The 26,912-nt window shown below is 43.7% G+C and overlaps 1 protein-coding gene across 1 annotated transcript in view; it reads left to right on the top strand.

Annotated features, from left to right (window-relative positions):
* The window catches only part of LOC144000342 (uromodulin-like), a 103,742-nt gene that overhangs the window by 51,940 nt on the left and 24,890 nt on the right, over window positions 1-26,912 (top strand). The window contains exons 7-14 of the mRNA XM_077494133.1: window positions 1,114-1,291; window positions 5,549-5,722; window positions 9,595-9,609; window positions 13,279-14,100; window positions 14,217-14,348; window positions 19,384-19,586; window positions 24,918-25,072; window positions 26,227-26,475. Of these exons, the coding sequence (XP_077350259.1) occupies window positions 1,114-1,291; window positions 5,549-5,722; window positions 9,595-9,609; window positions 13,279-14,100; window positions 14,217-14,348; window positions 19,384-19,586; window positions 24,918-25,072; window positions 26,227-26,475 (1,928 nt within the window). The remainder of the gene's footprint in view (window positions 1-1,113; window positions 1,292-5,548; window positions 5,723-9,594; window positions 9,610-13,278; window positions 14,101-14,216; window positions 14,349-19,383; window positions 19,587-24,917; window positions 25,073-26,226; window positions 26,476-26,912) is intronic.

Here is a 26,912-nt window from a genome sequence, read left to right as displayed (position 1 = left end):
CTGCTCCAATCACATGGAGCAGAGATCAGCGTCACTAGTTGCTAGTTTACACGGCATTTCCTCCATTCGGCCGCTCCGTGAGACGATCGCGGGGATGCCCGCGGCGATCGAGTCCGCGGGTCCCACGACCGGACTCACGGGGGTCCCGACCAGAGCGGGAGTGCGCCGCCGGTGCCGCGCTCCCCGATGGCAGGGCGGCATTGAATATTGGACGTACATGTACGCCAATATGCCTGCCCGTGCCATTCTGTCGACGTACATCGTCGTGCGCTGGTCGGGAAGTGGTTAAACCAACATATGTATTGATGTTTTTCAGATAAGGCTGGGGACTGATGTTTTTATCTATATAAACTCTGTGTTTGATCGATCCCGTGAAGTTCTGTAATGCCCTGTACACACGGTCGGACATTCCAACCAAAAAATTTGTTGGATTTTTTTCCGACGGATTTTGTCCTAAACTGGTGTTGTATACACACGGTCGGACAAAGTTATCGGGAAATCCGATCGCTCGAAACGTGATGACGTTCGTTCGTTATGACGGGACTATGTTCAGGCTAGTAGCCAATAGCTTTGGTCTCGTAATTTGATCTGAGCATGCGTGGCATTTTGTCCGATCGGAATTCCGTACAAATGATTGGAAAAAGTCAGATCAAATTTTTTTGTCGGAATTTCCGGGCCCACAAATGATCTGATTTTCCGACAATATAATCCGAATGGACCTTTTCCATCTGAATGTCCGACCATGTGTACAGGGCATAAGAGTCTTATAATGATGCATTGTAGGATTTAGAGCTTTCCATATAACAGGAAAACCCAGTCCAGGTCTCCTTGGTGGTCCCCAGTTCAGTATATGGAACACTAAGGTCTGGGATAGCCAAGAGGCATTTCAGTAGTGGCCACTGGACCAATTCTTGTAGGACGAGGCATCAATTATCATAATGCAATTGTATATTTAGACCTTGATGTACTAACATATACTATAATGTCTGGATGTATGTAGAAAATGCTATACATGATGTTAACAAAGGCTTTGTGCCCCTATAGATATTCCTTTATAAATATTATCTGTTTGCTTTTAAATAATATATTTTCTTTCTCTCTTATCTGTGGCAGCTTTTCCACTCATTGGAATTATTGTTGTCAAAACCTCTAAATTCATCGGAGCACATCCTGGCCGTCAACACAAAGGTCACGGATAAATATACTGACGTGTTCAATGTTACAAATCCCGTCACACATTTATTGATCACAGGAGATGAAACATTCACTCTTAATTTTAATGATCCAAACGGTACGTTCATGACCATAGACTTACAGTAAGAATTTTGAAATGTATATATTATATAATTTCCAGCAAATGTAATAAAATAAAACTGATGTCCACCATTTCTACTAGGAAATCAAAAAAGCACCCTTAAACGTCACATAAAGTATCCTGTGAGTCAGCGGGTTTCGTACACTATCTAGTTTATGGGAATTCTTTTCTTCTTGGGTCACCAGAAACCTGAGATTTGAACACATTTAATGTAGGGTTGCACCGACACCGGTGCTGATATTGAGCATTTTCACAAGTACTTGTATTCGTGCAAAAGCTCTGAAGCCTAATCTGATGCCTGGGCAGCCTCTCAGGTGATCGGTGAGGTGGTGTGGGAGTTACAATCACTGATCTCCCTGTTTGGCTTTCAATAAAGCTGCTGACTGCCCCTTCTCCTCCTCATACCCCCCCCCCCCCCCTGCAGCTTTCAGATGCTTTATTGAAAGCTATACAGGGAGATCGGTGCTTGTAACTACCCCCACTGCCGTACCGTTCATCCCGGCCACCCCCTGTATCCTCTTCAGACTCCCCGTGTCCTCTGTGCCCTCCTCCAGTCCCCATCCATGTCCTCCTCTGGGTCCCCCTCTGTGCTCCCTGGGTCCTCCATGTCCTCCTCCGCAACCCCCCCCCCCCCTCTGTCCCAGACCTGTCAGGATGGAAAGTGGAGGAAGGAGCCGGTAAATATCTAATTTACCGGCTCCTTCCCTTTCTGAATGAGCAGAGTCACCAATCACTGATGGTTCATTCATAACTGAGCATTGCAAACTCCATTCATCTTCAGTGCAGCTGAGGCTGCTGAGATAGGAACTAGGGAATCTGTGTCCTCAGTCCCTTTTCCTGTCTCAAAGGTTGTCTGTTTAGACCCCTGATATCTCACCAAAGGCCCCCAATGTGTCCTATGTGTCCAATGCATCCTATGTGTCCTCCTCCGATCCCCATCCGTGTCCTCGTCTGGGTCCCGCTCTGGTATCCCCGAATCCTCCATGTCCTCCTCCACCACCCCTCCTTTGTCCCAGATCTGTCAGGATGGAAGGTGGAGGAAGGAGCCGGTAAATATCTAATTTACCGGCTCCTTCCCTTTCTGAATGAGCAGAGTCACTGATCACTGATGGTTCATTCATAACTGAGCATTGCAAACTCCGTTCATCTTCAGTGCAGCTGAGGCTGCTGAGATAGGAACTAGGGAATCTGTGTCTTCAGTCCCTTTTCCTGTCTCAAAGGTTGTCTGTTTAGACCCCTGATATCTCACCAAAGCCCCCCAGTGTGTCTTATGTGTCCAATGCATCCTATTTGTCCTCCTCCGGTCCCTATCCGTGTCCCCCTCTAGGTCCCCCTCTGTGCTCCCCGAATTCTCAATGTCCTCCTCCGCCACCCCCCACCCCCTTTGCCCCAGACTTGTCAGGGTGGAAAGTGGAGGAAGGAGCCGGTAAATATCGAATTTACCAGCTCCTTCCCTTTCTGAATAAGCAGAGTCACCAATCACTGATGGTTCATTCATAACTGAGCATTGCAAACTCCATTCATCTTCAGTGCAGCTGAGGCTGCTGAGATGGGAACTAGGGAATCTGTGTCCTCAGTCCCTTTTCCTGTCTCAAAGGTTGTCTGTTTAGACCCCTGATATCTCACCAAGGCCCTACCAACAGGGCTGCTAAAAAATAAAAATAAAGAATTGTAATAAATATTAAAAAGTTAAATAATAATAATAATAATAATAATAATAATAGAATAGAAAAAGTATAGAAAAAGACACCATCCACCAAAAGAAAGAAATGTAAAGATAATAACAAAAAATATTACAACACATCATTTTAAAGAAATTGTAAAAAATAAAATTGTAAATAATAATAATAAAAAAAAGACACCATCCACCAACATCCCCCCCCCCCCCCCCCCAAAGAAAGCATTTTAAAAATAATAACAAAAAATATTGCAACACATAATTTTAAAGAAATTGTAAAAAGTAAAATTGTAAAAAATAAAATAAAAACTACTGACACAAACCACACCTCATCAATACCCATCGGTGCCACCTATCAGTGCCCATCCTTGCTGTATATTAGTGCCACTGTCACATGACACAAAAAAAAAGTATCAGTAATCAGTATCAGTGAGTACTTGAAAAAAGTATTCGTACTTGTACTCGGTCCTAAAAAATGGTCATCGGTGCAACCCTAATCTTAATGTATTAGTGAGCACTGGATCCACTTCATTCTAAGGGTCTGAACTTTCAGATTGTGTCCAAAAATTGTGCAAAATGGGAAATCCAAAAGCAGCCCTAGCTAGTGTTTAGGTTACTTAGGTATGTAACTAGGTAATGTAATTAGTCAGGTTGAAAAAGACACAAGTCCATCTACATCAACCAATAGAAAAAAATCGCATAAATAAAAAACCTCCATATGCAGAATTCTATCCTACAGTTACTCGCAGATCAATCATTTTAGTTATTGTGTTCATTTCTGATAAAAAGGTTTAACTGGTGGAAATCCTTCTAGTACACAGCAATGTAAAGATCACAACTGCTGCATAATTGTTAAAATATCATAAGTAGGGCATGTAGCCATATCGGTGTTACTGCGGAGATAATATTTTGTGGATGGCATGAAATCAATACATAGAGGTTGCACAAATTGTAGAATTTGTTGGGATTGGACCTTTTTCATTTTCATCATCTCTGGAAGCTTTTATCCGAAATGCCTTAACTAGTGAAACAATTGAATCTGTATGCTCATGGACGGCTCCCCCCAGATCAAATTATTATTATTAAAACAAAATGGGAAATAGGGACAGGAGGGACAATTGGGACTTTATATGAAACGACACACTACGGAATAATAAGTCATTAACATACGGTAAAAGAAAGATAAACATTTATTTGTCAGTACCCTATGGGAGCAAATAAATAGATAAATAAAACCAGAATGGGGTTAATGACTCCAATAATAAACAATGAAAAACCGTAAGTGTGACAACCAACAAACCCAGTGGAAGGTAAAAAAAAAAAAAAAAAAAAAAAAAAAAAAAAAATATATATATATATATATATATATATATATATATATATATATATATATATATATAGTGAACCAAAATAAACAGCTCCCGATGAGTGGACCACCTTCCACGAAACGCGTCGAGCCTATACGCAAGCCTATTTACTTGCTGCCATGCCACAGCATTATTATATTTATCATGGTGTCTATTATTGGAGTCATTAACCCCATTCTGGTTTTATTTATCTATTTAATTGTCGGGGGTAGTGTTTATTATTATTAATGATTAGGTACTACGTTATTCATTATGCTACTATTAATGTGATATAATTATATTATGTCCTACTGTATTATATATGTATGAATTATAATGTTTGTATCATCAAATGCACTATGCTCCCATAGGGTACTGACAAATAAATGTTTATCTTTCTTTTACCCTATGTTAATGACTTATTATTCCGTAGTGTGTCGTTTCATATAAAGTCCCAATTGTCCCTCCTGTCCCTATTTCCCATTTTGTTTTCATATTATCGGGGATGGAGACCAATGTACTGGTGTCGTGGTCTTATATAAAGTCCCAACCTATTTCTTTTTTTCAAATTATTATTATTATTATTATTATACAGGATCTATATTGCGCCACCAGTTTGCGCAGTGCTTTACAATGCAGAGCGGGGACAGGAGGGCCCTGCTCATGGAGCTTACAATCTAAAGGGGTGGACGCTGCCAAAGGTAATAGCTGCGGGGGATGATCTGATCGAGGTGGCTCGGGTACGGTTCTTAGGTGGAGGTGGGGTAGACCTCCCTGAAGAAATTTGTTTTCAAAGATCGCCTAATGGTGGACAGGGTAGAGGCTGACCGTACATACTGGGGCAGAGAGTTCCAGAGGATGGGAGAGGGTCTGGAGGAGTCCTGGAGGCGAGCATTGGGGGAGGTTACAAGGGAGCTACAGAGCAGGAGGTCTTGGGAGGAGCGAAGAGGGCGATTTGGGGCGATATCTGCAGAGGAGCTCGGTGATGTAGCTGGGGGTAAGGTTGTGGATGTCCTTGTATGTATGTCAGTATTTAGAATTTTATACGGTGGGGTAGGGGAAGCCAGTGAAAGGATTGGCAGAGAGAAGCAAATTAACTTGTTTGAATATTACACTGACAATTGTTTGACAAAATGTGTTTAGTAGCCTTTTTATGAATCTGTATATTTATTTAAATTGCATTTATTTATGTGCCCTTTATTATTTTAGGAAAAACATTTACATTTGCAAAAAATCCATATTTTAGTGAGAATTACTACTACTATTCCTCCTATGATAGTAGTATTCTAAGTTCCCATTTGGTAAAAAGTCCGGCTGTGGGATCCTGGATTCTGAACGCTCGGGGGAGTCACATACTTTCTGTACAAGTTTTAGGATTTACTGGTAAGTTCTATTTTCACAGTCTTTACAAATACTTCTGAATCTCATAGGCCCTCTCCTATGACTTGTCTAAAAGATACATTCCTGAGATTTAAATTTAGATCAGATTTCACCAGATTCAGATGGCCAAAATCCGAATCTGGATTTCAGTGTTTTTTTTTTGACATGTCAGATTCCCAAATATCTTCTGGGAGCCATGTGACCTCCATAGGACCAATCCAGTGACGCTGGCAATGGTGGCATAGAGTAGAGTCTGGAAGATTAGTCATTTACAGCAGTTGGCTACATTAATAGGAAGTGAAGGGTAATGTTATTGTTTCCTTTTCTAATTAATTAAAAAAAAAGTCGATTGTTTTCAGTGTGTTCTCTAATGCCGTGTACACACGGTCGGACTTTCCGGCAGAAAAGGTCAGACGTAATAATTTCATCGGATGTTCCAATCGTGTGTGGGCTTCAGCTGACTTTTTTTTCAAAAAAGTCTGATGGACCTAGAAATAGAACGTTTTAAATATTTCCGACTGAATCTGTTATGCAATAGAGTTTGTCTGCTTACCTGTCTCCATGTGTTCATTTCTAGAGACCAGCCGACCCTCACCTGACTGCTTTTGTAATCCATCCTCTGGCATGGCTCCACCCTAGCTCCTATCAGACTACTCTATATTAACCTGTGCACTGCAGGCCAACCCCTCTGATCAACCATTGTGTATTCCATTGTGTGTTAGCTTCCTGTTACCTGCCGTGTGCTCTTCTACTGTTTTCCGTTACCGACTTTGGCGTGTCCTTGACTATCCCTGTTTGCTTGTGATCCTGACCTTTTGGCATGTCCCCGACTATTCTTATCTGCTTGTGGCCCCGACCTTGGCTTTGTCCCTCACCATCCCTATCCTCCTGTTGCCTACTGTGGGTGTGAGCTGGGGGACCCTGGGGGTCGTGACCTGGAGCCAGTTGCAGCCAAGTCCATCCTCACCACTCGAGGCTCTGGTGAACACCTGCTGGCTCTTAGACTCCGCGCCCCAGGGAATCTTACGCTCTAACCCCGGTGGGATCCATCTTGGTGTTCTGGCAGCCCTGCCTTCCTATCACTTTGACCCCCGTCCGCAGCAGTCAGCCGTAGGGTCCACAACCTTGCGGTGCACTCCTAAGCCCTACGGTGTGCATCTGTCACCTGGGCTCTAGGTGACCTGACAGAATCAATTCCTAACAGGAAAACCATTCGTCTGTATGTTGGTCCGACGTACCAAACACGACACAAGGGCAGCTATTGGCTACTGGCTAACTTCCTTTTCTAACCCCGTTGTACATGATCAAAATGAACAGACTTTGGTGTGATCACGTGTAGGCAAGTGCGTTCAGTCGAAACTCCGTCGGATACTCAGAGTTTATTCTGATGAAAAGTCCGGTCGTGTGTACGCGGCATTAAAGACACATACTTCTTGTCAGCCCGCTCCTGTGACTATTGGCAGTCAGTCTACACTGTTATGCCCCATACACACGGTCAAACATTCCAACAACAAAATCCATCTGATTTTTTCCGACTGATGTTGGCTCAAACTTGTCTCTTGCATGCACATGTTTGCACAAAGTTGTTGGAAAATCCAATCGTTCTGAACGCGGTGACATAAACCTCGTACAACGGGACTATAGAGAGGGCAGTAGCCAATAGCTTTCTTCTCCAAATTTTTTCTGAGCATGCGTGGTGCTTTGTTCGTCGGAAATCTCTACACACGATCAGAAAAAAGTCCGATCGGATTTTGTTGTTGGAAAATTTTAGATCCTGCTCTCAAACTTTTGCCATCGGAAATTCAGACGGAAAAAGTCCGATAGAGCCCGCGCACAATCGGATTTTCCGACAATATAATCCGATCAGACTTTTTCCATCGGAATTTCCGACCGTGTGTATGGGGCATTAGACATACCTGAGGAAGTGGCATCTACAGTCCATGAAATGCATTGAGCAGAAATCAGTTTGCCCCTCCTCCACTACTGATATACCAAAATTGGGGTCATCTGTGTAATATTCCGACATTATATGTTTGAATATAGGAGAGAAAATAGATGTAGGGGGCATATAATATATCTTTGTTATGTAATGTACACATCTGTACTAGCCCTAATATTTTAGAGTCAAATCTATTTTTATTAAGTTTTAACAGGGTGGTACATTACCAAATGTATTACATCTGTATGTTCGGAACAGTAGGTATATACAAATCATTCTGTATAATAGATGTAGTTTGGGTAGAAACCGACGTGGTTCAGGTATACCTTTGCATATTAATGTGGGTCGATTTATACCTGGGGTGTTGTAAGATATCTAGTGGAAAGTACAGATAGAATCACCTGTTCTGAGACTTTATTGCGGACATCTGAGGACAGGGCTGGACTGGGACAGAAATTTGGCCCTGGACTTCATCCAGACCGGCCCACTTACATTTTGAGTGTCCCATCAGCACTCCCTTGCATCAGAGTGTCCCATCACCAGCCCACTTACAACAGAGTGTCCCATTACCAGCCCCCTTACATCAGAGTGTCCCATCAGCACCCTCTTACATCAGAGTGTCCCATCAGCACCCCCCTTAGATCAGAGTGTCCCATCAGCAGCCCCCTTACATCAGAGTGTCCCATCAGCAGCCCCCTTAAATCAGAGTGTCCCATCACCAGCCCCCTTACATCAGAGTGTCCCATCACCAGCCCCCTTATGTCAGAGTGTCCCATCACCAGCCCCCTTACATCAGAGTGGCCCACTGAGCCATCGGCCCACCGGGAAACTCCCGGTAGTCCCAATGACCAGTACATGCCTGTCTGAGGAGGGAAAAGAGGAATAAGATAGGGGGAGAAGTTGGGGAAAAAAAGGAAAGTAAGGGATGTTAGAGGGAGTGAGCAAACCCTGTCGGGGGGGTCAGAGAGGCCAGACCGAGTAAGTTCAGCCTGGTGGGTGTTAACAAGGCTTTTAAAGCATCTGAGGTAGAGTAATCAATCCAGATTAGCCAAAGAGTTGCGAAATTTGTCAAATGTATCATTATCCAAGGCTATCATCTCTTCCATTCGCATGATGTCATTGACCACTGAAACCCAGGAGGATAGCGGAGGGGTGGTGGTGGTTTTCCAGAAGAGGGGTACGAGTTGTCTGGTAGCCGATAGGAAAAATCGGAGTAGGGAGCGTTTTTGCGAGGGTATGGAACCCGGGAAGCATAGACAGCAAGGACATCTCTGGTGTGGGTGTCGTAGGTCGGCCGTAAAGGCTGCTGTATATGGCGAAAACCTGTGACCAAAGTATGGCCCCGCACTCCCACCATATGTGGAGATAGCTTCCATCTGTGTGCCCAAATCTCCAACATGAAGCGGGGGTGGATGGGAAGATTCTATAGTGGGATTAAGGGTCCCTGTACCACCTGGATAGGAGTTTAAAGTTCTTCTCCTGTGTGTAACAGGAGATGGAGGATTTATGCTTGAAGTGGAATGACTTTTGCCAGTCAACCAGTAAAAGGTCCCTTCCCAGGTCTGTGGTCCACCTCCTGGTGTAGGACCGGAGTTGATCATGGATGTTGTAATTTGTATAAGGTGGATAGTAGGTGTTTGGGCGTTTCTGAGCCCTAATATTTTAAATTGTGACAATGTTTTATGGAAGATGAATACATTTATTACACTTAATATAATAATGGTGTGAACTGGTACCTACCCCGTCCTACATTGGTTTACTGCTGCAATGCTAACCACACCTGGTACAGTATTATCTACAGAAGAACATGAGGAATGCCTTGTGTGTAGAGTGTACATGAGGACCATACAATCATACTTGTCACAAAATGTTACTTTACGTGGGACATTCTTTTTAGAATCTAATTCTTTTTTTTTTTTTTGTACATGTTTTTCAGGGTTGGACAAATCAGGTAAGGCCGTCATATAACAGTATTGTGATTTCCTCCTTTGTATATATATCATCACCATTATCTTTCTATTACATGTAGACCTCAGCAAACTATAGCTATATGGTCACCACCACCCCAGAGCCAGGGAGAACCAGAGAGAACCCAACTTTTATGTAGTTTGTTTTCTTCCAAATAACATAAATCTTGTTGATACCTTTTTTTGGTTTTGGATGATTCCCTTACACCCTGATTGGTTGACAAATTTTTGAGGAGCACTCTTTTTTTTTTTTTTTGTAAATTACTTTGTATCTGTGTATGTGCGTACCCTGTCAATCGTTATGAAACAAGTTTTTATTTGAAAACAGAAGCACAGCTGACCACTTGCCGACCAGCCGCCGTCATTATACTGCAGCAGGTCGGCTCATTCCCACCAATTGCCGTAGCTGTATGCTGGCTCCTTTAACCACTTAAGCCCCGGACCATTTGTCTGTCCAAAGACCAGAGCGTTTTTTTTTTGTGATTCGCCGCTGCGTCGCTTTAAAGAGGAAGTAAACCCTGATGAGTGTTACTTCCTCTTTCATTCCCTGCAAAGGTAAAGCATAATGGACTACTATGCATCGCATCACATCGCATCGCATAGTAGTCCATTATGTGTCACTTACCTGACACAGGAGCCAGCGAAGTCGCCGCTGTCCCCTGTAGTCCGCCGCACCCATCTTGCTGGTGGGGGTCTCGCAGCTCCGCCGCTGTCATTCGGCGAAGCCGCAATGACATCACTCCCGCGGCAGCTCCGTCGTTGAGAATGCCGCGCCCAGTGCGCATGCGTCGCATCACATCGCATCACTACTATCGCATAGTAGTCCATTATGTGTCACTTACCTGACACAGGAGCCAGCGAAGTCGCCGCTGTCCCCTGTAGTCCGCCGCACCCATCTTGCTGGTGGGGGTCTCGCAGCTCCGCCGCTGTCATTCGGCGAAGCCGCAATGACATCACTCCCGCGGCAGCTCCGTCGTTGAGAATGCCGCGCCCAGTGCGCATGCGCGCACTACGCGCACTGGGCGCGGCATTCTCAACGACGGAGCTGCCGCGGGAGTGATGTCATTGCAGCTTCGCCGAATGACAGCGGCGGAGCTGCGAGACCCCCACCAGCAAGATGGGTGCGGCGGACTACAGGGGACAGCGGCGACTTCGCTGGCTCCTGTGTCAGGTAAGTGACACATAATGGACTACTATGCGATGCGATGTGATGCGATGCATAGTAGTCCATTATGCTTTACCTTTGCAGGGAATGAAAGAGGAAGTAACACTCATCAGGGTTTACTTCCTCTTTAAAGCGACGCAGCGGCGAATCACAAAAAAAAAACGCTCTGGTCTTTGGACAGACAAATGGTCCGGGGCTTAAGTGGTTAAAGGAGCCAGCATACAGCTACGGCAATTGGTGGGAATGAGCCGACCTGCTGCAGTATAATGACGGCGGCTGGTCGGCAAGTGGTCAGCTGTGCTTCTGTTTTCAAATAAAAACATGCGCCGTAGACAGCGGTGCCTGTTTTCGGGCAAATATCTCCTAAACCATATAGGTTTAGGAGATATTTCTTGGACCTACAGGTAAGCCTTAATCTAGGCTTACCTGTAGGTCAAAGTGGTTTGTAAGGGTTTACAACCACTTTAACTGACAATTGCGCGGTCGTGTGACGTGGCTCTCAAACAAAATTGATGTCCTTTTTTTCCCCCACACATAGAGATTTCTTTTGGTGCAGTTTTTATTTTATAAACAAAAAAAATGGTGACTATTTTGAAAAAAAACACTTTTTTTTACTTTTTGCTTTAATAAATACCCCCCAAAAAATATAAAAAAAATATATATTTTTTTCCTCAGTTTAGGCCGATACGTATTCTTCAACATATTTTTGGTAAAAAAAAAAAAAATATTGTAATAAGCGTTTATTGATTGATTTGCGCAAAAGTTATAGTGTTTACAAAATAGGGGATAGTTTTATGGCTTTTTTTTTTATTAGCAATGGCGGCAATCAGCGACTTTTTTTTATCATGACTGCGACATTATGACGGACAGATCGGACACTTTTGGCGTGATTTTGGGGCCATTTACATTTATACAGCGATCAGTGCTATAAAAATGCATTGATTACTGTGTAAATGTGACCAGCAGTGAAGGGGTTACCCACTAGGTGCCACTGTAGGGGTTAAGAGTGTCCTAGGGAGTGATTCTAACTGTGGGGGGGGGGGGGCTGTGTGTGGCATGACACTGATCACCGCTCCTGATTACAGGCAGCTGTGATCAGTGACAGTGTCATTAGGCAGAACGGGAAAATGCTTGTTTACATCAGAACTTCCCCGCACTCATGAATCTCCCTGCAGGCGCGTGCACGCAACCCGCCTCTTAAGTGGCAATTTACAGGTACGTGATTCTGCCTGTACGTGTCCTTCTGCCGCACTATATCTGCATGAGGCAGTCGGGAAACGGTTAAAAGCCGGTGGGTTAACCCTATGCACAAGACCGGCAGCCACGATGTCTGCCTGCCACCCGCAATCATGGAAAAGAGGGCCAGAATGGGGGAACTGTCAGTATAAACAGATCTCCAGTCTGACAGGGGAGGATAGAAAGATCTGCTGTTCCTAGTGATTAGGAGCAGTGATCTCTCTCCTCCTCCAGTCTACCCTATCTCCCCCCCACAGTTAGAAATACCTCCCAGGGAACACATTTAACCCCTTGATGAACCCCTAGTGTTAACCCCTTCTCTGCCAGTGACATTTACACAATAATCAGTGCATTTTTATAGCACTGATCACTGTATGAATGCCACTGGTCCCAAAAAAGTGTCCAATCTGTCTGCCACAAAAATCGCAGATTGCCGCCTTTACTAGTAAAAAAAATAATAATAATAAAAATTCCATAAATCTATCCCCTATTTTGTAGAAGCTATAACTTTTGTGCAAACCAATCAATATACATATATTGCAATTTTTTTGTTATTAAATATATGTAGAAAAATACATATTGGCCAAACTGATGAAGAGAAAGCTCTATTTGTAGGGGGAAAAAAATGTCAATTTTGTTCAGGTACAGTGTCGCAGGACTGCCCAATTGTCAGTTAAAGTGATGCAGGGCCGTATCGCAAAAAATGGCTTGGGGATTAAGCAGGGAAATCTTCAGGTCTGCAAGTGGTTATGAAGTGGTCAGGGTCAGGTGTTATGCAGTGCCAATTTTTGGACAAATGTATGAATGAAGTTGCTCATGAATCTCAAATCTGCCTCATATTTACTTCACTTCTTCCTTATTTGTCCGTTATGGAACTTAGCCCATTAAAATATACTTTTCTGGAAATTACTACACCTTGGGGGTTATTTACGAAAAGGCAATTCCACTCTGCACTACAAGTGCACTTGGAAGTGCAGTTGCTGTAAATCTGAGGGGTAGATGTGAAATGAGGGAAAGATCTGCTGATTTTATCATCCAATCATGTGCAAGCTAAAATGCTGTTTTTTTTTTTTTTTTTTCTTGCATGTCCCTCTCGGATTTACAGCGACTGCACTTCCAAGTGCACTTGTAGCGCAAAGTGGATTTGCCTCTTGTAAATACCCCCCCTTATGTTTTTTTTATTCCATAGAAACCCACTACCCATAAAAAACAAAACAAAAAAAAAACACCATATTTTTCCTTCTCTTTTAAGGGAATTGTTCAAATACTGACTGCCACCCGAATGCCACTTGTTCGGAGTTTGGAGGATACGGGGAGTGCACGTGTAAAGAGGGATTTGCTGGAGATGGAAAATCATGTAATGATATAGAAGAATGTGTGGGCTCTTACACCAACAAGTGTTATTATACTGGTTTTAGTGCCTGTGTGAACACTGTCGGATCTTACACCTGTGGTTGTGGCACCGGATTTGAATATAAAGAAGAATTTGGCTGTGTTGATACTGATGAGTGTGCGGACAGCTCTCTCAATGACTGTGATCCAGTAGCTATATGTACAAATTATTATGGATATTACACCTGTACTTGTCCCTATGGATATTTCGGAGATGGAAGACACTGTGAGGTCAATGAATGCCAACAAGGAACACCGTGTGGCTCTAATGAAGAATGCGTGAAGTCCATTGGGTCATATTCCTGTATTGACCCTTGCTCCAACCACACCGTACTTAATGACCCCTGGCGCAGTACTTCTAATACATACAATTATGATTACGGGTATAACTGGTATCATTGTGACTATGCTCTCTCTGGTTGGCACCGGTTTAAAGGAGAATATGACCAGCAGATCCCCGAGCACAACATACCACATTACAGCTGTGGGACTTATATCCCCATTTGGATGAACAGCTCCCACCCTACAGTCAGTGACGGCATTGTGAAACGTTCAATGTGTTACAACTGGATTGGTGACGATTGTACGAATATCTTCAATATTTCTGTTAAAATGTGTTCAGAAGGATTTTACGTGTATCATCTAAAGAGGACACCAGGCTGCTATTTTGCCTATTGTACAGGTCAGTACTGCCACCAAGCGTAATTCAGTAAGCTGCAATCATTTATGATACATTGTAGAATTGTATGTGTTTTTATTTTAGTTCATAAAACATCCTTTGTGTTCCTTCTCTTCCAGAATCGAATCATACCTGCTCAGGGGTGGACTGCGCTCCGGATGAGGAATGCAGAATAGTGGACAACGTTCCTGGCTGTTACTGTAAAAAATCATTATATACTACTAACGGGATACAACCAGGAAATCAAGCAGGTAATAAAGTCCTTGAAACCCACGGTAGGTCAAAAAAAGGTATAAAATAAGCAGCCACTTAAGTCAACTATGATACCGGCTCTAAAATAAAATACGTCTAAATTAAGCAGTGCTACTGAATATCAAGTGAAAAAATGTGCATCTATAAAGTGCAAAAAATGCAAATAATTGAGTAAAAGTAAAATATAAATAGATAAAAATGTAATCAATCCCTTAGATAACAAACAATTGCATTAGTAATTAAAGTGCAAACGTGATAGTGTAAAGCAAGCAATGCCATGTCAATTGAAAGTTGAAGTAAATCCATCGATAAAGAAGTTTTAAGAAACAGTTACATTCCTGACACGTGCTGGAAATGTAAAGCCGCGTACACACGGGGCGGACTGTCTGGCCAACTTAGTCCGTCAGACAATCCGACGGACAGTCCGTCATACTTTTGAATAAACGGACTTGCCCCCACACGGCACTTTTTGAGCGGACTAATACGGCGTACTAAGTCCGCCATACTATCCGCCCTACTTTTGAAATGAACGGACTCGCCCACACACGCGGAGGAAAGTCCGCTCATTTCGAGCGCGTCTCCAGGTAGGCGGGGCCCGCGAAGGAGACGTCGCTGACCCCGCCGCCTGGAATGGACTTAAAGGGGAACCCCAACGCCGAAAAAAATCGGCGTGGGGGTCCCCCCCAAGTCCACAACAGACCCTTGTCCGAGCACGCTACCCGGCCGGCCAGGAAAGGGGGGCGAGCGAGCGCCCCCCCTCCTGAGCCGTACCAGGCCGTGTGCCCTCAACATGGGGGGGTGCCTTGGGGAAGGGGGGCCGCGTGGCCCCCCCACCCCAAAGCACCTTGTCCCCATGTTGATGAGGACAAGGGCCTCTTCCCGACAACCCTGGCCGTTGGTTGTCGGGGTCTGCGGGCGGGGGGCTTATCGGAATCCGGGAGCCCCCTTTAATAAGGGGGCCCCCGGATACCGGCCCCCCACCCTATGTGAATGAGTATGGGGTACAATGTACCCCTACCCATTCACCTGTAAAATAAAAGTACAAAAAAAAACACAACACACGAGATAAAATACTTTATTGCACAGCTCCGGGGGTCTTCCGTCTTCGGGGGTCTTCTCGCCGGACTCCTCCGCTATCTTCTTGTAGCTCTTTTGCTAGCGGAGGAGCCCGGCTTTCTTCCTCGCTGCCGGCCTCTTCTCCCGACTTCGGGGGTCTTTTCCCCCTCTTCGGTTCTTCTGCCGGGCCAACGCGCCTTCTTATAGCTCTTCCTCATCAACATGGGGACAAGGTGCTTTGGGGTGGGGGGGCCGCGCGGCCCCCCCTTCCCCAAGGCACCCCCCCATGTTGAGGGCACACGGCCTGGTACGGCTCAGGAGGGGGGGCGCTCGCTCGCCCCCCTTTCCTGGCCGGCCGGGTAGCGTGCTCGGACAAGGGTCTGTTGTGGACTTGGGGGGGACCCCCACGCCGATTTTTTTCGGCTTTGGGGTTCCCCTTTAAGTCCATACCAGGCGGCGGGGCCAGCGACGTCTCCTTCGCGGGCCCCGCCTACCTGGATACCCGCTCGAAATGAGCCGACTTTTCTCCGGGCGGGAAAAGTCCGCTCATTTCAAAAGTACGGCGGACTGGCACACACACGGGCGGATTGTCCGCCGAAATGCGAGTCCGACGGACAGTATTACGGAAATTCCGAAATACTTAGTCCGCCAGACTGCACGCTGAAAAAGTCCGCTGAAGCCCACACACGAGCGGACTGTCCACTGAAATGTGTTTCGGCGGACTAAGTAGGCCAGACAGTCCGCCCGTGTGTACGCGGCTTAACTGTCCCATTGGTTGGGCTCTCAAACAAAACCATCCATCCGACGGCTGCTGTGATAGCCAATCACATGTGCAGCAATATGGCAGTTGAGGGTTAAACAGAGGCCAATGTGCGGTTTGTTTCATTCCAAATTAAAATTCGAACGAATTTTCATTATTTGGAAATAACGAAATTGGAACTAAATTTGAATTTGAATAGTTTTCGAATAGTCTTCAAATTCAAAAAGTTTTCAAACTTAATTTCCAAAGAGAATAAAATAAAATAGAAAGTAAAGGAATAGAATAGAAAAAAGATATAATTTTTTTCTATTCCATTCCTTTATTTTCTATTCTATTTTATTCTTTTTGGAAATTGGAAAACTATTTGAATTCAAAAACTTTTCAAATTCAAAAACCTTTCGAAATTTGAAATTAATTCGAAAACTTTTCAAATCAATTTGTAAACAAATAAACCAAACAAAAAATGAATTGAGTAAGTTAAACTAATTTAACAAAAGGAATGTATGCAAATAACGGATCAAAATTAAACAAAACAAATATTTTTCCGTTCTGCACATGTCTAGCCAAGATTGCTGCTTCCTTGACTGAAAAATATAGGAGGGTTTACTTCCACTTTATTAAACTCATATAGAAGGCAACCAGTTCTTTAAAAAAAAAATACATTGAATACCCAGAAAATGCAATAAAGTTGACTGAAGAGATCCACCGACATGTATAGACACTCAGCTTATGCCTCTTACCGAATGTGTTGGATCATAGATTACAATGGTCAAATGCGTATGTGATAGCAATTGGGCATCAAATGGAAAACGATTACCACTCAGCAGCGATACCAGATGTGTATCAGGAAGATGAAAAAAAAAACAAAAAAAAAACGAATAAAGCTCATTTAAATCTCCATCGTTATTTAAAAGTAATAAAAAGTAACAGCAAAGAGTGTGTTGGATGTCGTCAATGGTGAGAGTGATGACATCACGCAAGCTCTTTGCTGGTATTCGTGGCTTTGTCCCTGCATGAGCCGTCAGCTTGCTGCATCTTTTTTATGCTGTGTTTACAAGTCACCTGAAGTTACTTTTTATTACTTCATTAAATGGGCTTCACTATGTTAGCTTATTTTTTCATCTTCTCGATATACATCTGGTATCGCTGCTGAGTGGTAATCATTTCCATTTGATGCTGGCTCCCCAATTCCTATCACATGCGCATTTGACCATTATAATCTATGATCCAACACATTCGGTAAGAGGCGTACTGTATGCCACGTGTCTATACCTGTTGGTAGATCTCTTCAGTCAACTTTATTGCATATCTCACTTTCTGGATATTCAATGTTGTTTTATTTTTAAAGGACTGGTTGCATTCTATATGAGTTTATAAAAGTAGAAGTAAACCCCCCCTATCGTTTTCAGTCAAGGAAGCTGCCATTTGTTTAATCTTCAATTGCCATCACTTCTGCGCTTTGGATTGTGTTTAATTACTAATCCCTTTGTTTTTGTATTTAAATGTAATAAAAGGTACCTTTCTGACGACTGGTACACACAATATAACAAAGATCCAGCAAGCTGACGGCTCGTGCATGGACAAAGCCGCGAACACCGTTAACATTGACGATATCACACATGCTCTTTGCTGGTACTTTTTATTGCTTTTAAATAAATATGGAGAGTTAAATGGGCTTCACTTGTGCTAGCTCGTTTTTTTATCTTCCTGATATACAGTCACAACACAGTCATTGTTGATGGGAGAATCCCTCCAATGGAGCTATTCCATTGTCTTTTCCAGGCTTGGGGATGGGGAGCCAATCCTGGCTAGGAGAACATATGTTATCATTGCTAGCGGCTACACCTGCTGGCAATAATTGCATGTAAAAATCCAACATGCTTTTACCAAAATGTATCTATGGATCAACTTGGATACAATCAGCCCATAAATGATTTGAATCTTAGCCGGTCCCTGAGATTCAAACTGTCTATGGCCAGCTTTAGATTTCAAGTTTGGGCGTACTGAGAACATTGCTTTCTTTCCAAATCGGCACTAATGCATGCCCACTCTTTGTTCTAAGCCACACCCCCGGTTATTTTTCTAATAAATGTCAAATCTGGCATTTTATAGTTGAGCAAGTGATGTGGAATAGAATTACGAGGGGTTGGAATTTGGTCAAATACTCCATAAATCCAGGGGTTTGAAACCAGTTTGAAGTTGGTATTCTTCAAATTGGTTTCAAACCCCTGGATTTATGGAGTATTTGACCAAAATACAACCCCTCGTAATTCTATGCTCAACCTTACCAATGGTACTTGCACATCTAATGCCTGCACCTCAGCAGCAGTCATAGCTTAGTTCACTATCAGTTCAGTTTAATCTGAAAGCTCGTTTTTTTCCCCATTTCAAAATGATAATGTTAAGAGTAAAAAATAAGGAATGTGCATGTCCCTCTTTCGACAAAGCTACTGGTTACTATGTTCATGGCTGAATGGCACCATCAGCATGTTCTTCAGCTCTAAGCAAGTTCTTTTAACAGAAATCTCCATACAAAATGACCCTCCCATTAAATACATATGGGAATTGAAGAGGCATTCTACATGTCACTTTTCTACTGGAATAGGGTAGCTTAAAAATTTTAACTTCCTCTTCAGTGTAGAGGCAATGGGTATTTTTCAACTAATGCTGCATACACATGACCGAACTTTCCGGCAGACTAGGTCCGAAGGGATTAGTCCATCGGACAATCTGATCGTATGTGGGCTAGTCTGAACATTTTTCGAAAAATAAATCCGATGGACCTAGAAATAGAACATGTTTCAAATCTATCCGACGGACTCAATTCTGACGGACTAAAATCGGGACAACCGTTCGTCTGTGTGCTGGTCCGACTGACCAAATACGACTCAAGGGAAGCTACAGTATTGGTCCTGGCTATTAAACTTCTTTGTTTAGTCCCATTTACGTCATCATGTTCAACACAAACTGACTTAGTCCGTTCTTGTGTGGCCAAGTCCGTTCGTTTGGAAAGTCCATCGGAACTGCGCTGAAAGTCCGTCGGGAAGACCGTCAGACCTAGTCTGCCTGAAAGTCCGGTCGCGTGTACGCGGCATAATACAAACCCAACCCCCCCATTTAACTAATTTATTAAAATGAGGTCAAGAAATGTAGGCGATTCTTTGTGAGTGAAGCCGATGAGATGTAAATATCAATATGGTCTTCTTTTCTAATCGTAGGTGACCTTATACCACAAGTCACCTGTGGCTTGGGGAATATAGAAGTACGGTTCAGCAAATGTCTCCTGGAGAAGCTGGAATATAGCACCTCAGCCTTCCATCTGAGAGATTATTCCTGCCGAGGAATCACTGAAAGAAGTGATCAAAGTTACATCACTTTCATCACACGCCCAGCAAATGGTAGTTGTGGGGGATCCATTGAGGTACGTAGATGACTATTACATCTTTATTTGATTTCATATCATAGATGACCTGCTACAGAGACTAGATACTTATATGTTACTTTTTTTAATAGCTTTATGATTATAAAATGATAAATACTAGAACAATAATGTACAGTAAATACATAATTTTAATACTTTGGCTATGCAAACACATAGTAATCTAAATGATTCACAAGAGAAAACAAGGACAGACCTTAAAGCGGAGGTCCACCCTAAAGTGGAGCTTCCGCTCATTGGAACCCTCCCCCCCTCCGGCGCCACAATTGGCACCTTTCAGGGGGGAGGGGGGTGCAGGTACCTGTACAGTACAGGTATCTGCGCCCGCTTCCGGCGTAGATTCTGCAGAAGCCACGCCCCTTTCCGCAGAATCTACGCCCCTTTCCGAAGATTGCCCGCTGCCTGCTGGGAAACACACAGTTCCCAGAGATAGCGGGGACCATTCTTATTGCGCAGCGCGACTTGCGCATGCGCAGTAGGGAACCGGGAAATGAAGCCGCAAGGCTCCACTTCCTGATTCCCATACCCAAGATGGCGGCGGCAGCACCCGAGAGACGATCGAGAGTTCGGCTCCGGGTGCCGACATCGCGGGCGCACTGGGCGGGTAAGTGTCACTATTTTAAAAGTCAGCAGCTGCAGTATTTGTAGCTGCTGGCTTTTAAAAAAAAACAAAAATGGCGGACTCCCGCTTTAATTTAAATAAAGTATGTTCTTGATATGGCAAAAAGAGGAAACCACGTTAGGATTAATGTAAATTATATCAGAAAATAATATATAGAGAAAAAATTGTGAAAGCAGCAGCTTGGTGTGGGATAAACACAATAAATAGAATTTAAAAAAAAGAGAAGCTGCGCTAAAGGTCTCATTCAAAAAATAAATAAATAATTAAAATAAATAAATAATTAAAACATATTAGTAGTCCATATTAAAGAAAATGAATCCTCTTCCTAATGACACCACAGTGACTTCAAACTAAAGAAGAGTGCCCAACCACCGTAATAAAGACCTGCTTATCAGATAGCAAGCACAAAGGGCGTTTGGCTATAACCCAGCCACGGCCTTGAGCTTGCAATTGATGACCAGATCAGAAACCCTGACAGGCAGGCTGGATGGCTGTAGATCTCCCCCTGTGACCGTCTATAGAGTCCGTGTCCGTATTTACACCAAATGACCCAGAAGGAAAAAAAACTGACCATAGTGTAATACAGTCTAGTAATTTACAGTGGTGTGAAAAAGTGTTTGCCCCCTTCCTCATTTCCTGTTCCTTTGCATGTTTGTCACACTTAAGTGTTTCGGAACATCAAACCAATTTAAACAATAGTCAAGGACAACACAAGTAAACACAAAATGCAATTTGTAAATGAAGGTGTTTATTATTAAAGGTGAAAAAAAATCCAAACCATCATGGCCCTGTGTGAAAAAGTGATTGCCCCCTAAACCTAATAACTGGTTGGGCCACCCTTAGCAGCAACAACTGCAACCAAGCGTTTGCGATAACGTGCAATGAGGCTTTTACAGCGTCCTGGAGGAATTTTGGCCCACTCATCTTTGCAGAATTGTCCTAATTCAGTTACATTAGAGGGTTTTCGAGCATGAACGGCCTTTTTAAGGTCATACCACAACATCTCAATATGATTCAGGTCAGGACTTTGGCTAGGCCACTCCAAAGTCTTCATTTTGTTTTTCTTCAGCCATTCGGTGGTGGACTTGCTGGTGTGTTTAGGATCATTGTCCTGCTGCAGAACCCAAGTTTGTTTCAGCTTGAGTACATGAACAGATGGTCGGACATTCTCCTTCAGGATCTCTTGGTAGACAGCAGAATTCATAGTTCCTTTTATCACGGCAAGTCTTCCAGGTCCTGAAGCAGCAAAACAGCCCCAGACCATCACACTACCACCACCATATTTTACTGTTGGTATAATGTTCTTTTTATGAAATGCAGTGTTCCTTCTATGCCAGATATACTTGGACACACACCTTCCAAAGAGTTCCACTTTTGTCTCATCGGTCCACAGAATGTTGTCCCAAAAGTCCTGGGGATCATCAAGATGTGTTGTGGAGAAATTGAGACGAGCTTTGATGTTCTTTTTGCTCAGCAGTGGTTTTCTCCTTGGAACTCTGCCATGCAGGCCATTTTTGCCCAGTCTTTTCCTGATGGTGGAGGCATGAACGCTGACCTTAACTGAGGCAAGTGAGGCCTGCAGTTCCTTGGACGTTGTTGTGGGGTCTTTTGTGACCTCTTGGATGAGTCGTCGCTGCGCTCTTGGGGTAATTTTGGGCGGCTGGCCACTCCTGGGAAGGTTCACCACTGTTCCATGTCTTCGCCATTTGTGGATAATGGCTCTCACTGTGGTTCGCTGGATTCCCAAAGCTTTGGAAATGGCTTTATAACCCTTTCCAGACTGATAGATCTCAATTACTTTCTTTCTCAATTGTTCCTGAATTTCTTTGGGTCTCGGCATGATGTGTAGCTTTTAAGGATCTTCTGGTGGACCTTACTGTGTCAAGCAGCTCCTATTTAAGTGATGCCTTGATTGTGAACAGGTGTGGCAATAATCAGGCCTGGGTGTGGCTAGAGAAATTGAACTCAGGTGTGGACAACCACAGTTATAGTATGTTTTAACAAGGGGGCAATCACTTTTTCACACAGGGCCATGATGGTTTGGATTTTTTTTCACCTTTAATAATAAACACCTTCATTTACAAATTGCATTTTGTGTTTACTTGTGTTGTCCTTGACTATTGTTTAAATTGGTTTGATGTTCCGAAACACTTAAGTGTGACAAACATGCAAAGGAACAGGAAATGAGGAAGGGGGAAAACACTTTTTCACACCACTGTATAAAAAAAATAAGTAATATGATCCCCCTCCTTGAAGACCATATCCTAGTCATCCCCCCCTCCCACCCCCCCTGCACTCCCTTACCCCCTCCACGACACCCCCCCAATCTTCTTTCTCTATCTTCAGACTTATTTCTCCCATTCATACCCTACATTGACCTACATCTCAAGACTTCGCACCCTATAATACTCACCTTTGCGACATTAGTGCACCACACGCTATGCAATTTTTTACCTGTGCACTATATGAATGGTTTAAGACCCTAATGAGATCATCACTCCCCATGTACTTTAGTGACCCTCTCTAGCCTCCAGATTGGCACACTCCCCCTACATCCCACGCCACTGTGGACCTGCCTTGATCACGTTCCCTCAGGTCATGCAAGAACATACCCACATAACTTATTTACGGCCATATACAAAGGGGGAGAACAAGAGATGCCACTTTAGGACTAGGCGGGTTTCTTATTCTAATGCTCAGGGGTCAGACGATCCTCCTGTTGATCTCCTAACTTTTACATGAGCACAGAATCCTGTAGAACAATTGGGCTCATTATTATTTCCGGTTTCGCCTACTACTAGTACTCTAAAGCAGTAATGATAACTCCTATTGTTGGATTGGAATTTAAGGTTGAGTTATGTAACCTGTCCTATGTTTATGTCATACGTTTTTTGTAACTATTCTGTTTTATATTAATAAAAATATTTGAAACAAACAAAAAAAATAAGTATTGCACTTACATCAAAATAGGTTGAAAACTTGCATAGTAAAAACAGTGCCAGCCGGCAGATACAATCGGAAAGCCCGTCCTCTTAGTGGAACAGTGTGGTGACGTCAGTACATACCCTTGATATGGTTCCATTATACAACATACTTCCTCTAGTGATCAGTAGAAAACCGCTAAATGGCACATTTAGATAAACCCGGAGATATTCACCTACCATCATCCTTTTGTTCCCATTCTCTGTCCAGTTCAAAGGCTACATTATGACTATTAATGTGAAAAATTCTCAATTGATGGATCTGAATGTGTGGTGAGAAGGTTTGCTGCTGAGTATGCCCTAGCAGGAGTTTCTCAAAATGAATACAATAATTTGTAAATCACAAATGTTTAGAACAGATTGAGGTCAGCAGATGTAACAATGCAACTTATCCCGGGATTTTCCCTTGAAGAACAGGAAACCCAAAATGAGCCATAAAAGGTGACTCAGTCCAGGTACTGAAGGATCTCTATGGTACAGCAGTGGCCTCAAAACTGTGGTGGGGGTGGGGGGGGGGGCAGATGTGGCCCTTTGCTTGTCTCTATCTGGCCCTTGGAGCACTATTCATCTCACTAATAGGAGACACTATTCTGCCCACTGACACCAACAAAGGGGCAAAACTCCTGCCACTGACACCAACAATGGAGCACTATTTTCCCCGCTAATACCATTGATAGGATACTGTTTACTGCCACTGATGCCCAGGCATGTACTGGCCATTGGGACTACCGGGAGTTTCCGCGGTGGGCCGTGGGTTTTGTGGGCCACTCTGATGTAAGGGGGCTGGTGATGGGCCACTCTGATGTAAGGGGGCTGCTCATGGGACACTCTGACGTAAGAGGGTGCTGATGTTACACTCTGATGTACGGGGGCTGGTAATGGGACACTCTGATGTAAGGGGTGCTGATGGGACACTCTGTTGTAAGGGGGCTGGTGATGGGACACTCGGATGTAAGGGGGTGCTGATGGGACACTCTGATGTAAGGGGTCTGGTAATGGGGCACTTGATGTAAGGGGGCTGGTAATGGGACACTCTGATGTAAGGGGTGTTGATGGGACACTCTGATGTAAGGGGTGCTGATGGGACACTCTGATGTAAGGGGGCTGGCAATGGGACACTCTGATGTAAGGAGGCTGGTAATGGGACACTCTGATGTAAGGGGGCTGGTAATGGGACACTCTGATGTAAGGGGTGCTGATGGGACACTCTGATGTAAGGGGGCTGGCAATGGGACACTCTGATGTAAGGGGTGCTGATGGGACACTCAAAATGTATGTGGGCAGGTCTGGATGAAGTCCAGGGAAAAATTTCTGTCCCAGTCCAGCCCTGCTGATGCCTAAAACAAATTCCTATTCCTGTTGGCCACAGTCTGCCCCCCCCCCCCCCGAAAGTCGGGAAGGCAGTGGATCGGCTCCTTGCTTAGAAAGTTTGGAGGCCCCTGTGGTAGAGGGTACAACAGGGACAATCAGAGAGGGATCAATAAAGCAATCATTGGTCATTTGACCGATATACTGGCAAAATGTAATTGTGGTGCGTCATTTTGATTAAATGGAATCTCAGACTGAGTGGGAGGCTGCAGAAAAAAGGATCTGGATACACGACTACATGACTATAACATGTGTACTGTTCTATTTAACAATGAGAAAAAAGAAAATGTTTTTTGCCCAAAATTGTTGTGATCATTTTTGCTCTAAATGCTATTTTTTCAGAACGATGGAACTGAGATCACATATACAAATACTGTATACCTAGCATCACAATCTGACGGAGTGATTATAAGAGACGAGATCCCCATTGACTTTCATTGCGCTTATCCATTAAACATGGAGATCAACCTTCTAACCGCTATCAGCACCTACGTAGTGTGAGTGGCTTTTCCTTGGTACCTTTCCTAGATACAGGTGTGGGGCTGAATGAGATACAATTGTGCTCAGATCTTGTGACAGTCCAGTTGGTGTCCAGTCCTGCAGAAATGCATCAGAACAAAATCTTGAACTAATGGAAAAGAGCACCAGCCCAAGGGATAAAATACTCAAAATAAATGCAATGCATTTCGGGGGTGTCATAAACCCCCCTTCCTCAGGGCTTCACCTTGAATAAGAACCTGGCCAGCAGTATTTGCATGAGCAACCGAGATCTGGATTGCTCATGCAGATACTGCTGGTCAGTAACTCTCCCAATCCAATACTTAGCTTCCATATGCAGACTCACACAAGTCCATTTAAGGCTCTTATTCTAATTGAAGTCCTTGATGAAGGGGAAGGTTTTATTTATTCTGACCCCTAATGCATTCATTTGGGCTTTTTTGAACCAGTAAGCTCTCTGAATGGTTTGTCTTCCTACTACTTTGTATGACATTCTATCAAAGTCCCATATTCAACCTCTACAACCACGGGAAGGATGAGTTGAGAAATGAAGGGGCTCTACAAATTCCAATAATACTGAGCATATTTATGGTCCTTTGCGTAACATGAGCAATAGGTTGTTCTGGTCATGACCCCAAACCCTCCCCCCCCCCCTAGATAGAATACAAAAAATACACAAACGATTGTACTAGGAATAGCCCCTTATCTCAGTATCTTCATACCATACGTTCCATTTATTGTACAAAGTGATGCTGGGTACAAATCTTGTAAAAGTGAGATCTGATTTGAATTAATTCTTTCAAAAAATAGCGATATAAGTTTATTTGTAATATTGCGGTTATGCACATAAAATATCTTTGCGTCCTAAAAACAAAAGAACCAGCTATCTCTGTCGTAGTCCAAAAATGAACACATCATGGTTGGTTTACTAAAACTGGGGAGTGCAAAATCTGGTGCAGCTCTTTACAGAAACCAAAATCGGATTCCAGGATTTGTTGTCAAAGCTTCATTGAACAAGCTGAAGTTTGAAGCTGTTTGGTTACCATGGGCAGTTGAACCAGATTTTGAGAGTTCCAGGTTTAGTAAATCCCCCCTTATCATGCCTTTACCATTTTCCTAATTAATATTTAATAATGATTATATTCTGTTACAGCTCGGCTACTATCAATGTGGCTGGAAGAGCAAATTTCACAATAACGATGGGCCTGTTCGAAGATTCCACATACATCGCCCCGTATACCGCCTCCCAGGTGTGGCTGAACTCCTCCTCCATCCTATATGCTGGTGTCGTTGTAACTGGACCTTCCGGTTCATCACCATTTGTGCTCGTCATGAAAAACTGCTACGCCACCCCAACACCTGATGGCTCCTCCGGCCCCAGATATAACATCATAACCAACCAGTAAGTCCATTACATGTGTTGTATATTATTCTTCTTAAATTATAATAAGTTTTGTCATTTTATTATTATCCCTGTGTTGCCAATTAACCACTTGCCTACGGGGCACTTTTACCCCCTTCCTGTTCAGACAAATTTGCATGGGCATGAGGAGGCACTGGTGAGGCGGCACTAATGAGGAGGCATTGATGAGGCAGCACTGTTGGGCACTAATGAGGAGGCACTGATTAGGCTGCACTGATATGTGGCACTGATGGGCACTGATAAGCAGCACTGATATGAGGCACTATTGGGCACTAAAAGGTGGCACTGAAGAGCACTGATAGGCAGCGCAGATGGTCACTGACAGGAGGCACTGGTGGGCACTGTTGAGGAGGCACTGATGAGGCTACACAGATATATGGCACTGATGGGCACCAATAGGCGGCACTATTGGGCAC

This window comes from Lithobates pipiens, unplaced genomic scaffold (assembly GCF_037356315.1).
Source record: "Lithobates pipiens isolate NorthernLeopardFrog02 unplaced genomic scaffold, aLitPip1_a1.2 Scaffold_22, whole genome shotgun sequence".
NCBI classification, from domain to species: Eukaryota; Metazoa; Chordata; class Amphibia; order Anura; family Ranidae; genus Lithobates; species Lithobates pipiens.
Note: the sequence above shows the minus strand (reverse complement) of the source record. Positions and strands in the feature narration are given on the sequence as shown.